The sequence below is a fragment of the Lycorma delicatula genome, chromosome 1 (assembly GCF_047948215.1).
Source record: "Lycorma delicatula isolate Av1 chromosome 1, ASM4794821v1, whole genome shotgun sequence".
In the NCBI taxonomy this organism is placed as follows: Eukaryota; Metazoa; Arthropoda; class Insecta; order Hemiptera; family Fulgoridae; genus Lycorma; species Lycorma delicatula.
In genome coordinates, this window is record NC_134455.1 from 351,001,783 (window position 1) to 351,017,989 (window position 16,207).

A 16,207-nucleotide genomic window follows, 5' to 3' on the forward strand; every position below is an offset into this window, starting at 1 on the left:
TAAATAAAGAATCTAATAAACAGACATCATTATTATTCGGCCTACATATTCCATATGTACAGTAAAAGCGTACTACGATGCAAGATAACTTTAAACATAAGATTTACTTTATTAGCAAATGTTAATAACAGTACACCGCGGAAATATAATTGTTTTTAATGAGCTTATCAATTTCCGTATTACAGATAATTTAATCAAAATTTATAACTAAATTATCTTTACAAATTTTTAGACGGAAATAAACTGATGATTTTTGTACGCGTATATTCTGATCAATCCAAAATGGTAATACATTATATAAATCACGTCAGAAATTGGTAGATAATAAAATTAAAAAATAAGGAGGTCCTCTGAAGGACTTGCATGGATGGTAAAGGGAATCCTTAAGATTAAAAGGGATTTAAAAAAGCAATTAAAACAAAATAATTCAAAACAAGTTAATTGAAATTTTTTATAGTCGCTCATTTGCGAACACGCTGGACGAGATGCAAAAAAGTTTTTATCATCTTTCAAAATTAGTATTATATAAAAATCCGTAAATAGTAACATTATTTTTTGAGAAAAATAAAATCTATCGGATTGTATTTTAAATATATCAATAAATGGTTCGGTAATCTATTAAAAATGACAACGGAAAGATCACAAGCTTTATCTTGTAAGTTTTGTTGACATATGAAAACAGTCAAGTCCATTGTGTTTAGTTTTTAAGTAAAAATATTGTTTTCTTTAAATATTGGTGACCAATCTTTTAGCAAATATTATATAACATTTAAATATAAAAATACAGGGCCAAGTTAAAACTTTTAATTTTACGACCCAACAAAAATTCACATTTATGGACGCCAGATAATGATTTCATAACATTAAAAACTCGTTATGCTTTTGCAGTCCAAGAAAGGAACTTATGTAGGTAGATATAACATATATTAAATAATGAATAAATGCTCAGAGTTTAAAAAATATATATTTATATATATTAAGGTAAAGGCAGTACGGATTTGAATATTAGATCGTGGATACCGGTGTCTAGGTGGTTGACATTTTTTTCCGGCCCCCGTGGCGCTAGTGGTAGCGTCTCTGCCTTTCATCCGGAGGTCCTGGATTCGAATCCCGGTCAGGCATGGCATTTTCACAGCTACTTGTCATTCATCTCATCCTCTGAAGCAATATCTAACGGTGGTCCCGGAGGTTAAAAATAAAATAAAAGTGGTTGGGTTTCAATTAATCATTCAGCTCAGAAATGGTCGACCAGAGACTGTTCAAGACTACACACTTCATTTATATTCATACATAAATCATCCTGATTCATCCTCTGAAGTTTAGCCTTTACGCTGAACAACCGTAAAATTAAAAAAGAATGTTTTAAAGAGCATGTATTGCTTACCCGCTAAACATAAAAAGAAAAAGGGGGAAATTCAAAAGGTGTTAATGAAAATTATTTAAGCAAATATTTATGTACACGATGAACGGGGTGCAAAATGTTTCTTTATTTTTTTATATTATTTAAAAATTTATCTAGAATAATATATTGTACTTTCTATAAAAGAAAAACTAATAAATTTTAAATAACTTCGTGGGAAGATTTTTTTTTAATCTTCAAGTGGCAGGCGGAAATATAATAAATAAGCCTACGTATAATAGTAGGCCCTTTCTCGTAATCTTAATTAAAAACAAATGAATTATACATTTTAAATCGATTTAATTTATAACTGGAAGAAATGGAAAATTAAAAAAAAATTCTTCCCAGAAAATCGAAACTGTCGAAAAAAATAGTTCTTAAAATAGATTACTAGATGGGATTTTTACCGTAATTATTTTTTCCTTTTTTTTAATAATTTACTTACTAACATTAATTTTTATTAACTGGAAACGAATTTTTTTTAAATCGAATACTTTAATGGCAAAATTTCTGGGGGGAAAACAGCTTTTAACAAAATAAGAATGGAAAAGTTAGTAACAAAATGTTTATAATTCGATGGCTGCTTAAAACAAGCGCGCATACATTTTCTGTTACTTTTAATATTCAAGGTACATTTCACAAAAATTATAAACAAAATAAATTTTTAAACAAAAAGGCATAAAATTTTAATGAGAAAAATTCACTGGAGTTTAATAGTTTATTTATTATGGAAACGCATATAAGCTGAGTATCCAAACCACTAAACATTTATCGATCAAAATGAATTTTTAATGTAATATCATGACCGATCAGGACTCGAACCCGAACCTATGAATGAAATCCAGACTATACCATTACGCCTTAGTGATCTAAACAGATTGAGATTTTTATCAATATTAGAATAACTACGTTGATAAAGACATTAATTATAAAATTTTCAAATATTAACTGAAAAATAAATCATTTACACTCTTAAACTTTTATCTATTTAACCGATAATCAGATAATACTATAATTATAATTAATATTAAGGCAGAGTAAAAATTTGTTTCTATCATATAATAATAAGTAATTATTTGATAATTTCCTTCCCAAAACTTATCTAATTGAATATATTATCTAAAAACAATCGACAATCTACGTGACATGACATTTCTTGAATTAAATACGCAAATAATTAAATACAAGTAATTTCTTAAAAATATAATTAAAATGTAAGATAGCTTCATAAATTTACAACAAAAATTACAGTGGACTTGAATATTCAATTATTTAATTTAAAATAAATAGCACTTTGTAAAAGTACTTCTTTAAAAAAAAATAAAAGTCCCTCGAAAATTTATTGTTAATGAAATAAATAATTAAATTTGACCGTTAAATCTTATTTGTATTAAACCTACAGCAAAAATTCATGCCGTTTCAAAAATACCTGTCAAATGAATTTCATACATTTAAGTAGTAGTAATAGATAAAAACAAAGTTGAAGAAAAAAAATGTTTAGACAATTAAATTTACTTAACGAACATTACGGTTCACTGACATTTACTACGGCAATATAAATAGACAATGACAACCAGACAACGTATTTTAACAATTCAAAAGCAAAAATCATCCACACTGTATATTAAAATGCATGCAACTACAGTTAAAAATATATATATATTTAAGTAGATACGAGAAAACCTAAACTTAATTATACAGTAACTTTTTTTTTCTTATAATTATTTCAGTTAAAATTACGCTTTTTGATAATAAACAGTAGTTTATAAAAAAAAAAAATAAAAAAAAAAATAGTAATAACTTTTTTCCTGTTTCGATATTTGTATAATTGCGTATAATAATTTATCAGATGAAAAAACTAGCGGGTACATTTAACTATAGTATAATCGATTTTTTCACCTATTTGCCACCAAAATGTAAAAACTTATTTACAAGCCACAAAAAAAATTTCAAGATTAAATATTTTTATGTTCAGTGTTTCAGGAATGAGTAATTTTAAATTTAATATTATAAATGTTCAGTTTTCATGAAATAAATTAAGAGTAATTTTAAATTTAATATTAAAAATTAATAAGCGAATTTGATAAAATAAATTCGTACAGACATTAGTTGCAAAATGAAAAAATATTATCGAAACTACACCGTAAAATACGTAATTTTTTTTTATACGTAAAAAAATTAAATCATACCTTGTCTCCCAACAATTTCAGCGACATGTTCTGAGCTAGGTACAGGAACACATTCTGTCATATTTTGGCTTTTCTTGCTCCTAGTTTCATCAGGAACAACGAAAGTAGTCGGCAGGATAGACGGAGGCTCCGGATCTGATGGTGTAGCAGGATTTGAAGTGGGATCTGTAAGTCCGAGCATAGATAATTCGAATGCTAACTGTAGCGCTCTTTGATCTTCAAAACCGTTACCGCCGCCCCCAGTATTCGTCTGTCCGGGTCCGGTACCCCGAGAAACCGGGCTCTCCATATCGCAAAACAGACTCGCAGGCATCACAGTTTGATCAGACGGCGAACAAAAATTAACTAACACCGTTAACAAACGAAAAACAGCGGTATACTTTTGAACGAATTCCTTAAATATTAAAATTTATTTACGATACCGCAAATTTACTTACTACGGTACAGAACGCTATTTATTATTAATAAAGACGATCTAATCGAGTCACGAAGTATAAAAATGTTCAACACTGTACAAAAATATAGTATTAAATGACCGGCTAGTATTGTTACAATTATTAATAAAATAGAACTGTTGGACGACCGCACACTCCTTTTAAACAAACCACTCTCCCAAAGCCGGCAGAAGCGACTGAGACTAAACGAGTAGACACGGTTCGACCACGAGGCATGTGCTTTACGCGCTTAGTCGCGCCAACTTCAAATCCGGCTGCGCTATTGGTCGATATCGTATCCCCACCGAAAACATCAGTAAGTAGTGGGAGAAGTCGGGTACCGACCGCGACCGGATGGAGGGAGAAAATGTGTTCCAAAATAGCTCACCATATCGGCCTACCGTATGAAATAACCACCGCACAGACCTGTCCTCTCGCACAAAGGATTTTCAGTGAAACACGTGTTTGTTCCGACCATGCTACATAACCTATACGTAGTTCTCAGCCGTCTTATAAAACAATTAAATCGAATCGCAATAGAGGGGGTTTCGTCTCTTTAATAATAATTTTAAAAAAAATATCATTTTAATTCCCATTTCCGTGTTTGATACTTCTTTTTTTTTGGTCTACTGTTAAAGGTTTGCAAAATTAATATACTGATGTATGAATATTTGAAAACTAAGTTAAAATATTTTTTTAAACTATATCTATGAAGGGTTCGACCGCTTTGAAAAATAAAAGTAAGGATATGATTATATCTTTTAAATCGATTGATAAAATAATTTATTCATAAAGAAAAATTACTATATACATCTATCAATCCAGAGTACAGATTTGCTGTCTGTAACTCACAATAGGCTTACGAGAAGCACCTCAATATGTTTCCATTGTAATTTTAAAAAATTATTGAACCAATAAAAAATTATCTTGGCCAAATTTTTGAATGCAAGATACAATTTCTTTTGTAGAAAGAATTACTCAGTTAATGATTTTCATTAAACGTAATTAATTAAAAAAATCCCTCAACTTTCTGCATATTTTTACTTTCTTGTACGAAGTAAAGGAGTATTGTAACCGCGAAAAATTTCGGTTTTCAGAATTCAACTGAAATATCCATTTTGACCGTCCCTGAATCCATTTTGCATAGTTTCGGCATGACGTATGTATGTACGTATATGCATACGTACGTATTTATCTCGCATAACTCAAAAACGATTACCCGTAGAATGTTGAAATTTTGGATTTAGGACTGTTATAACATCTAGTTGTGCACATACCCTTTTGATTGCAATCGACTGGACTAAAAGTATCCAAAAAACGCCCAAAATTCTTAAGAATTGTGTTTTTGATTTTTTTATAATGCAATAATAAACTCTCATTGAGGGCTTTTCAACGATATATCATAAGTGGTACTTATTTTCATTGTTTCCAGAGCTATAGCCTAATAAAAATTTAATTAATGAAATATTTGGTCTTACAAGGAGAAGGCACAACGGTTCAAATCACACCATCTTTTTTTAATTTAAATACATTGATTTATTAACAATTATTAACCACTGATTGTAAAAAAAAGTTTTACAATAAATAATAATTCAAGAACAACAAAAAAGATATGAAAAAATATCAGAAGTTATTAATGAAATAAAATTGTACGTACTTTTCATTTTAAAAAAATGTGTATGTAATTTAATAGGCGTACAAGGTTGTCATGTGGTGCCCACATCATATATTTTAAGTAAGGTTTTTTGTGTTAAATATATACATATGTGTATATGTGCTTCTTCTGCATGCATAACTTTCGTTAACGCGATTCTGAACTGTAAATTATTTTGTAGTTATTTCTTTATATTTAGTATCTTCTTGTATTTATCATATTTTAAATAATTACTATGGACATTAATCACATCTATCTATCCGGCTACATAGTTTATACACATTATTGCTTATCAAATCAAATCAGATTTTATGTCGAGGGTTTTGCAGATCTTGAAGTTTCATGATCATCCTTACTATAAAATATATTTTAAAATTAAAAAATTCCGCTAGGTTTTTACCTAGCGGCAAAAACTGTTGGCTTCTTTTCGGTAGATATCATAAGAAAGTTACCTCTTGTAATTGATACCATGATTCGACTTCCGGAAAATTTCGACATGTCTTCGCGATTCACATCCCCCAGACCCCAAAACCACCGTCAGTTCAAAAGTTTTAATATATATTTCACTTTCTTGTGGACACGATAACTGCCATAATTTTGCACCAATCACTTTCAAATTGTTCGTTAAAAATAAATCGTCCCAAAATCTCGGTCGAGTTCGTTAACGGCTAAAATCGGACCATGGGAGGGTTTTTTCGGAAAAAAATATATCGCTATAACTTTCTTATTAAGTAAAATATCGAACTCGTTTAAAATTCCTACTATTCTTAAGAAAAGGACCTAAAACTTATATAAGTAAAGTTTTTTTACATCACCAACCATTGACCTAGGGGGTGGAAAAATTGGGGTTTCGAAGAGAAAAAAAATCACACCTCCCTTAATAGGCATACTATCGAATCGGTTTAAAGCGGTCGTTAGTCCTTTAAAAACATTACCTAAACCTTTTGTCTGAAACAACTTTTGATATAATCAATCCTTACGGCAAGGGATGACCAAAATGTTGCTGGAATTGTAACAAGTTGGGGCTTGTCCTATGCTAAATATGTGAAACTTTTTTTCACATGCAACCATTGTTGTATTGAGTAAATTTGAATTTTTTCTTAACTATAAGATGGAAATCTTATTTATCAACTACTTAGCACCGGTGAAATCTAACTCCGCCTTCCGGCGTACCGAAAGAAATTTTTTTGTTAGATATTTCCAGGTTGGATGGATCAATTATTATTAATTTTGGCGTGATTATTTCTGTATATCTGACATTGACATCATTTAATTTTGGTCATAAGTGCTCAAGGATGCAGGGAAATACGGAACTTGTATGTCCCGTATCTCAAAATTTTACTAAAAAGTTATAAAATGTTTTCACATGATTTAATGCTACTACTTAACTAAAATAATATCTGATGTTTGTTCTTATCAAAACTCCCATACAGGAGTGAGAGCAGAAAACCAATTTTTTTTTGGACAGAAACCACAAAAATAATAAGAATTATTTAAAATGTTTATCGATTACGTTATTCCAATCTAATATACTGCCACTTGATACCATTTAATTTTGGCTACAATGATCAAGCGGGTGGGGAAAAAATTTCACCATGTGTCCGGTATCTGAAAATTTTAATTTAAGAATAGAACATTTTTCTCATTTAGTCTTTTTATGTGGATACTTAAATTTATACAGAGTGTTTCTAAAATGGTGGACTGGCTATACTTTTTCGGATTCTACTTGTAAAACTAAACAAAAAATATCCTTACGAAAACTGGCAATTTTTCCTTCGTTCATCCTCTATTTGCCATTTTGTTATTTTTATATAACATATAACTCAAGTTCTGAAAAACTAATTACATTACATATTTGGTAAGCAACTTAGTAATAAAGTTTTAAAATTATAAATAATCAGAACTTAAATACCTTTGCTAATTACAAAATGGCAGCCATGTTTATTATTCAATTTGTTATGTCTCAATAAATATTAGTTTTATCGAAATTAGTTTGTTTTTTTTTTGTACAACATGAAATTTTACTTTTTTAAATCGGTTAACAAATAACCGAGTTATGGCAGAAAATTGATGTAATTATTTGTCTGTTTTCATGTCCTCCACTTAAACTTTCAATTCGATGAAACATTTATTAATTGTTTTTATTTATTGCTAATTCTAATATTGTAAATTAGTATCAAAATAAGTAATAATTTTCTCATTATAACAGACCTAATAATTATGACACAAAATTTTAACTTTTTTATTTTCATTGGTTCCAGAGTTATAGTTAAAAAAAATTTAATTAATGAAATATTTGGATCTTAGAAGGGGATGGCATATCGGTTCGAATCAACTTCATCTCCTTTTTTTTAATTTAAATATATTGATTTATTAATTAAGTATTAACCTCTGATTGTAAACATTTTTTACGATATATAATAATTCAGTATTAACAATAAAGAATATGAAAAAATATCAGAAGTTATTAATGTAATCAAATTTTACTTATTTTTCATTTAAAAAAAAAAATGTGTATATGTAATTTAATAGGCATACAAGGAAGTCATGTGCTGTACACCTATTTTTATGTTCGTTCTTAGTCCTTTCTGTTTTCCGAGAAGGAGCCCTTTGCTTAGTAAAATTCGGACTCTCGGACTTAGTAAAATTCTATTTATTTTTAGTTAAATTTTAAATATATATAAAAAAAGTAAATTATAAATATTTTATAATTTTGAAAAACGTTTTAGCTCTGATATTAGTTGTAAGTTTTTTGTTTAATTTTTTAGACTGTTTCTAGTTAGGTTTTTTTATAAAATCTTTTTATTCCGGCCGATGATAATGCTAAAGCGTTTTTAGCCCTCCAGAAAAAAAAACAAACAAGCCTCATAAATTAACTGGTCGCCGTAATATTCGTGTGTGAAAGAAACTGCTCAGTGGAGTGGTATATCTACCCATTCCTGGCGCGATCTATTTGTTACGCGTGCTATGTGTACCGATCAGAATAATAGATTTATTTATTTAATGAACCTTCGCTTACGTCCTTTAGTAATTCTCTATTAAAATAAAATAAAGAAAAAACGTAAGACAGTATACTCACCGTATAGAGTTTCTTTAAAAATTATTTTTCTACCTGACGATAACTTCTTTCATTCTTTTCCTGTTTAGCCTCCGGTAACTACCGTTCAGATAATACTTCAGAGGATGAATGTGGATGATATGTATGAGTGTAAATGAAGTGTAGTCTAGTACATTCTCAGTTCAACCATTCCTGAGATATGTGGTTAATTGAACCCCAACCACCAAAGAACACCGGTATCCACAATCTAGTATTCAAATCCGTGTAAAAATAACTGGCTTTACTAGGACTTAACGCTAGAACTCTTGACTTCTAAATCAGCTGATTTGGGAAGACGCGTTCACCACTAGACCAACCCGGTGGGTTTTGATTTGTAGTTAACATAAATAAAACAGTGGGAAGATTTTTCAAACGGTTCGAGAAAAAAAAGGCAAAGGATCCTTTCTAAGGCTACGTACACATGAAAGCGATTACAACCGCGCGATTGCAGTAGCGCGGTAGTGTAAATGAAGTGTAGTCATGTACATTCTCAGTTCGACCATTCCTGAAATGTGTGGTTAATTGAACCCCAACCACCAAAGAACACCGGTATCCACAATCTAGTATTCAAATCCGTGTAAAAATAACTGGCTTTACTAGGACTTGAACGCTAGAACTCTTGACTTCCAAATCAGTTGATTTGGGAAGAACCCGACGATAACTAAAAGTAAATTACTGCTTGCAATAAAAATAGTGTCACTCTAAATGGATATATTTGTCAATATATCTATATCTGAAGATAATTATTTAAAAGGAATTGAAAATTCTACGATAACATTACAAAAAATTATTCATGCTTCGATTTTAATCATCTAACTTTATATATAGATAAAACCACTGCATTATGCTCCTCGGAGTTGAGTATCGTCGCGTGAGTAAAATTTCCATGAATGATGACGATGGTATTTTTGTTGCCCGTAAAGCGAAATTTCTGGTTGTTTTATTGGATAATAAGTTCTCTTGGAATGTGAAATCAGTTTCGTTTGTAACAAAATCAAGCCGTACTATTTCTTTTCTGAAACACCTTAATAAACGTTAAGTTTAGCGTCATTATTACGACTGCATCTACTCCCTTATAATGAAAGTGTAATCATTTGAATTTTCCTTCAAAAGTCAGATCGAGTTTTTAAAATACAAAAATTGGCTTTAATATCATTATTTGGCGCCTGTGAGTTTGACGTGTAAAATTTCAAAATTCTAAGTTTTCCTTGTGTTTATATCAGGGTAAATGTACATTCTTTCCTAAAAGGAATATTCACTTATTGTTAAAAAAAATAACGACATCCACCTTTAACCAAAACAGACGACAACGGAACTTTCTTTATTAATTTTTCTGTTTAGCCTCAGGAACCACCGTAAGGTATTACTTCAGAGGATGAATGAGGATGTAAATGAAGCGTAGTCTTATACAGTCTTCAGGTCGACTGAAGACTTCTCAGGTTCCTGAGAAGTGCGGTTAATTAAAACCCAACCACCAAAGAACACCGGTATCCACAATCCAGTATTGAAATCGGTATAAAATTAATTGCCATTACTAGGACTTGAACCTTAGATCTCTCAACTTCGAAATCAGCTGATTTGAGATGACGAGTTAACCACTAGACCAGCCCGGCGGGCTAGACGACAACGGAAGTGTTTTCATACAACTCAACTCAATACCTCAACTTAAGAAAAAGCGTCTTAGGGCTCGTACACATGAGGCGACTGTTGCCACGTTAACCGCGCGACTAGAAAATAAGACGTGCATACACATTCAAGCGTAAATCGCGCGATTGCGGAATAGTACTGTAGCTGTCCACAGTTGGGAATTTCATGTCATTTTTAAATAAAAATGGAAGTTGAAGAGGTTGTGAGTTTGAAGCTCTGTTACCAGCGATACCGTAATTCGCAGGCAAAGACAGAGGCAACATTGGGTGCATCTAGTTTTAAGAGATAAACTGACGCATAGTTTATTCGTAATACTGTATCCAAAATTACGTGAATACAAACCTAAATTCTTCTATAACTTCCGAATGTCCACAAAAACCTTTGATGCTTTATTAAACTTGATAGAAGACGATATTTCACCGAGTATGAATTCTGTGAGACATGCAATTGGAGCTGAAGAAAAACTCGTAATAACTTTGAGGTAAGTCATTTACTTTATTAATATTTAAGATATTATTTTAATTAATATTGTACAAAAACGAAATGATTCTGAATATAAATAATAAGAATACAATTATTATAAAAATTATTAAAATACAAAAAAAAATTAATATACCTGATCACGCCCGAATGAAAACAAACATTCTTGTAGTCGTGGGTAAAATGAAAGAGGAATAAGAAAAATATGAAATAGAAAAAAATGTTATCTTGAAATACGAAATAAACTTACAGTAATACTAGTAACTAACACTAAAACAATAAATTCTCATTATTGTAGTGAGAGTTGAGTTAATTATACATATATTTTAATTGTATAGATCTATTTCAGAACTAAGATTAGAAATTACGCTTTCTGCTGGTGACGGTATTGGTGCAGCAGCAACTGGATTAGTGCTTGTAACGTCGGTAATTATTTGACTACATTGTATAGGTGTGTACTGTGTAGATGAGTTGGAAAAATTGGATGGAAATGTTGTATACCCTTGACTGTACAGATGATTGGGATTTTGATTGGAATTGTTTGAGTAGCATGGATGAATGATGGGTGACTGATTGGGGGGCGGATTATAGAAATCCTGCGCTCGTTGTAAGACTTCCATTAGCTGTATTTTCGTTCTCATTCGGGCACGATCAGGAACCTTTTTAAGTTCTTTAAACAGACATACAAAATAGCTTATCATCATCCAGATTATTCAGTTGTTCTTCCCGTTTTTTCCTTACTGCGACACTCCTCGCCAAAATATCTGCGAAGTGCTTGTCCACAGGGTTCATTTTGATTTTCTTATTTTTTGGAACAGGAAAAACATCTGAGTTACAACCTTCATTTACATGACGTTCAGTGTCGGTCGGAAGAGTTTCAGCTGTGTCGTCGTCTAGATTACTAATTGTTTCCTTATTGTTAACAGAGTTTTCAAGAAAACATAAACGAGTAAAGCAAACGTAAGGATTAAAGACGTAAGGAGTTTTAAGACGTAAGGAGTAAAGCAAACGTAGCTGCGGACCCTGTCTTGCCCTTTTTTCTTGTTTTTTTCAATTCCCTGTCAAAACAGTGTCTAATATTTTTCCATTTTTTTTTTTTTTTTGTAAATGAGAACCTGAAAATAATAAATGCATATAGAAAAATAACTTTACTAATATTCAGTAATCAGAAAGACATCTGTTTAAGGAACAAATTTGAACGTCCTGAAACAATTGAAAATTGAAGTCGTGAAAACAATGAAAACCTATTTTATAGCCTTTTAAATTAAAATTTATTACATAATTATACATAAAGATTTCATAGAAGTTATTCACTTACCGAGAACTTTCTTGTGTTCTATAGAATCGCCATCTTCACTGAACAGTTCCACCAATTCTTCCCAAAATTTACTTTTTTTTTTCTCTGTTTTTATACACTTTGTAAGTCCCAGAGAGCTGGCTGGCCTTTTCTCCATTTCGTCTATGAAACGTTCTGTATCAAATCGCTCTGTGTCCATTTTGTATGCAACAATGAAATAAAATAATATAAATGGATGACAAAAATTAAAAACTACTATCGTGCCATCAAACCGCGCGATCACATGTACAAAGCAATATACCACAGTGTACTTGAGAACGCGCGGTAGTCGAGCGGCAACAGCTACAGAACTTCGAGTCGTGCAACAGAACGGGCTATCGGCAAAAACGTGCGATTGAATGTGTACGCCTCATGCAATTCGGTGTACCTCACTACCGCGCTACTGCAATCGCGCGGTTGTAATCGCTTTTATGTGTACGTAGCCTTAGAAAGAATCCTTTGCCTTTTTTTTCTCGAACCGTTTGAAAAATCTTCCCACCGTTTTATTTATGTTAACTACAAGTCAAAACCCACCGGGTTGGTCTAGTGGTGAACGCGTCTTCCCAAATCAGCTGATCTAAAAGTCGAGAGTTCCAGCGTTCGAGTCCTAGTAAAGTCGGTTATTTTTACGCGGATTTGAATACTAGATCGTGGATACCGGTGTTCTTTGGTGGTTGGGTTTCAATTAACCACACATCCCAGGAATGGTCGAACTGAGACGGTACAAGACTACACTTCATTTACACTCACACACATCATCCTTGTTCACGCTCGGAAGTATTACCTGAAAGGTAATTACCGGATGTTTAACAGGAAAAAGAAAAAAAATTTATTTTTGTTCATGAATTTTTATGTAATACTAAATAAAAACAAAACAAAAAAAACATGGTTATGTGCATCGCGTTTAACAAGTATATAATAAATATTTCTTTAAAATTATTTTCAATCTTCTAAACTGTGAACTTCTTTATAGTAATTGGTACTGACGTATTAGCTTGTCGACCATAACCATAACGATAAGTTCCCGTAACTTTGATGTATTTTCAAAGTTACGGGAACATTAACATATTTTACATTTTTAAAATATAAGTATTATTGCTTATAATTATAGATATAAATTAACCAAACCTAACTTAAGCTCGCTAACTTCAATTAATTAACAGTAATGTTCTCATTATTTAAATAATAAATAATTGCAATAATTACTGAATTTATTATTTAAATACTCAAAACATAACTGTGTTAATTAGTCAAAGTTAGCGAGCTTAGGTTAAGTTTGGTTAAATTTTATTTATAAAAGAAAAAAATATAAATTATAATAAAAATGGTAATATAATGGTTATATGGGGTGATATTAACAATAACCCAAATGTTTGCAATTTATTGGTCGAAGGGCAATACGTAGGTACCTCTCTCACACTCTCACTCTCTCTTTCCTGTTTAGCCTCCGGGAATTACCGTTCAGGTATTACTTCAGAGGATGATATGTATGAGAGTAAATGAAGTATACTTCATTTACACAGTCTTGTACATTCTCAGTTCAACCATACCTGAGATGTGTGGTTAACTGAAACCCAACCACCAAAGAACACCGGCATCCACTATCTAGTATTCAAATCCGTGTAAAAATAACTGACTTTACTAGGACTTAAACGCTGGAACTCTCGACTTCTAAATCAGCTGATTTGGGACGACCCGTTCACCACTAGACCAAGCCGTTGGGTTAATACGTAAGTATCTAGTAATCTTTATATTTACTTGCTTTATTTCAAATCACAATGTTTTTTTGCAATTTTCAATTTTTTTTCATGTTTGTCCTTAAATCTTGCATTCTTAACTTAACATACTTCCTGACATTGGCGTTTGATGTAATTCTTTTATTAAGGTCGGGTGACAATACAATTTTCACCATTACTTTTGCAATCATCCCCCAGTAAGGGGGTAAATTAAGAGTGCGGGTGTAAAAAATTGCAAAATCTGCAAAACGGCTAGGCGGGGTTTTAAATCCAAATTAACCTAATAATTAAACCCAAGCAATGTATGGTAATAATTTTAGAAATGTATGACTAAAAATATAAAGCAAGTTTTTAAAAATCATTAAACATTTTTGTAATATTATTTTTTTTTCTCTCCAACTCCCCTGGGCCGGACATACAATTAAGTAAAGCTCGATTCTATGTCCGGGCCAGAGGAGTAGGGGAGAGAAAAAATATATATTACTAAACAATTATTATCTAAATACTAAATAATATTACTTAATAGATAGATAATATTATTTATTTACCTTAACATTATTTCACTTTAAACATGTAGTTTTCCTTTCTTTGTATCATAACTCCACAGTTATGCTGCAAGAAGGAAAGTATGGTATCCTAAAAAAATGGGGTACGAGTTTGTTTTGCAATTCGACGTTTCTTGGCACAAGACCAAAAAATAAATTAAATAAAAAGGATAGATATTTGTACGTACGAATGAGTAAGATTCATGATTTGGAACATTTTTTTTAATTTCTGATTTTGAATTTTCTTTATGATTTTGACTTTAGTGATTTCTCTTTAAATAATTACAATGGACCGCAGCCCATTATTGTGTCTTCTTGTGCGACAGCAAATGCAAATCTTTTGCTCGACCTGTTCAATTTTCAAAAGCATTGAAAACACAACAAGCACACCCACACGCTAAACAGCGGAATCGTATGAAAGCTATAGTCACGGTTACGTACCGTGATAGTCCTCCTCCCACGCTACAACTAGTTACCACAATAAAAAATTGAAGTGCTAGAGCGAATAAACAAGAAACGCGTATCACAAGTAAAGATATAATAAAGTATTGATAAGCAAAAATGTTTTATATGTCCATGTAGAAATAAAGAAGACACAATTTTTCGGAAAAAATATTTCTACTACTCAGTATAAATTTATATATTTAATACAACCGATGTTCACGTTTATCGATGCTGTCCTTGTAGTATGGTTTATACAAGCGTTCAAAATAGACAAATATTTCGGCAATAACTTCATCATTTCGCGTGAATCTCTTTCCAGCAAAGCGATTTCTTTATATTTGAGAACAGACAATAGTTCAACGCTGCTAAGTCTGAATTTAGGAGGTATACAGGCAAATTTCGTAGCCTAATTTAAATAATTTTACCGCTAAAATCGCAGCAGAGTTAGTTGGTTAGTCATTTTTTTTTTCATTTACTCATTTAGACGTTCCAGCAAATATGTTCATATCACCCGGTCACCGGTCAGTATCACCCGATTATCGTTTTATCTTCCTTCTGAAGGTCGCCGGTTAATATCACCCGATTATCGTTTTATCTTCCTTCTTAAATTCAATGAAGATTGTAACATGAGCTTGCGAAAAGATAGAGGCCATTACCTTTCTTGAGGATGGAACTAACGGGTTTCCCTTTCTTTGAAACGAATTCATCCTGACAGGCAATCCACTGTTTTTACCGTATCTCGGTTTCAGATTCCAGTGATCTTAATCCCTACATAAATTCGATTATCATAAGTTTCATCATCTGTTAATGAATCGAATTATAATGGTTCTCGATTATGTTGAAAGTGCCAAAAAGTTGCATAGAAATGTTTGTTCACGCTTTTGATAGATTGTGGTACCCATCTTGCGGAAAGTGTTTGAATATAATCGTATAAAATAAGATCCATCAGTTCGTTTGAGATATCTATCGAATCAACGCAGTTTCGATATTCTATCTTCCATTAGCATACCTTGAATTTTTCTAATGTCTTCTGTAGTTAATATCTTAAGAGGCCGTCCGGAACATTCAGCGTCGCGTCGTTTATACCCATATGATCAACTGAACCGCATGTAAAATGTTGTAATCGATGTAGCCGACTCTCCAAAACACATCGGTGAGAAGTCGATTATCCGAAGGCCGATTTTTAGCTGTTAAATTCTAAAAAAAATAATACACTAATAAAAAAATTAAAAATATTATTCAATTC

General features: G+C 31.5%; 1 protein-coding gene across 1 annotated transcript in view; it reads right to left on the reverse strand.

Moving 5' to 3' along the window:
* Nucleotides 1-3,670, reverse strand: part of LOC142318416 (RNA-binding E3 ubiquitin-protein ligase MEX3C) — an 82,938-nt gene extending 79,268 nt beyond the window's left edge. The window contains exon 1 of the mRNA XM_075355000.1: nucleotides 3,589-3,670. Coding sequence (XP_075211115.1) covers nucleotides 3,589-3,649 — 61 coding nt within the window. The 5' untranslated portion in view covers nucleotides 3,650-3,670. The remainder of the gene's footprint in view (nucleotides 1-3,588) is intronic.
* Nucleotides 3,671-16,207: the final 12,537 nt, after the last annotated feature.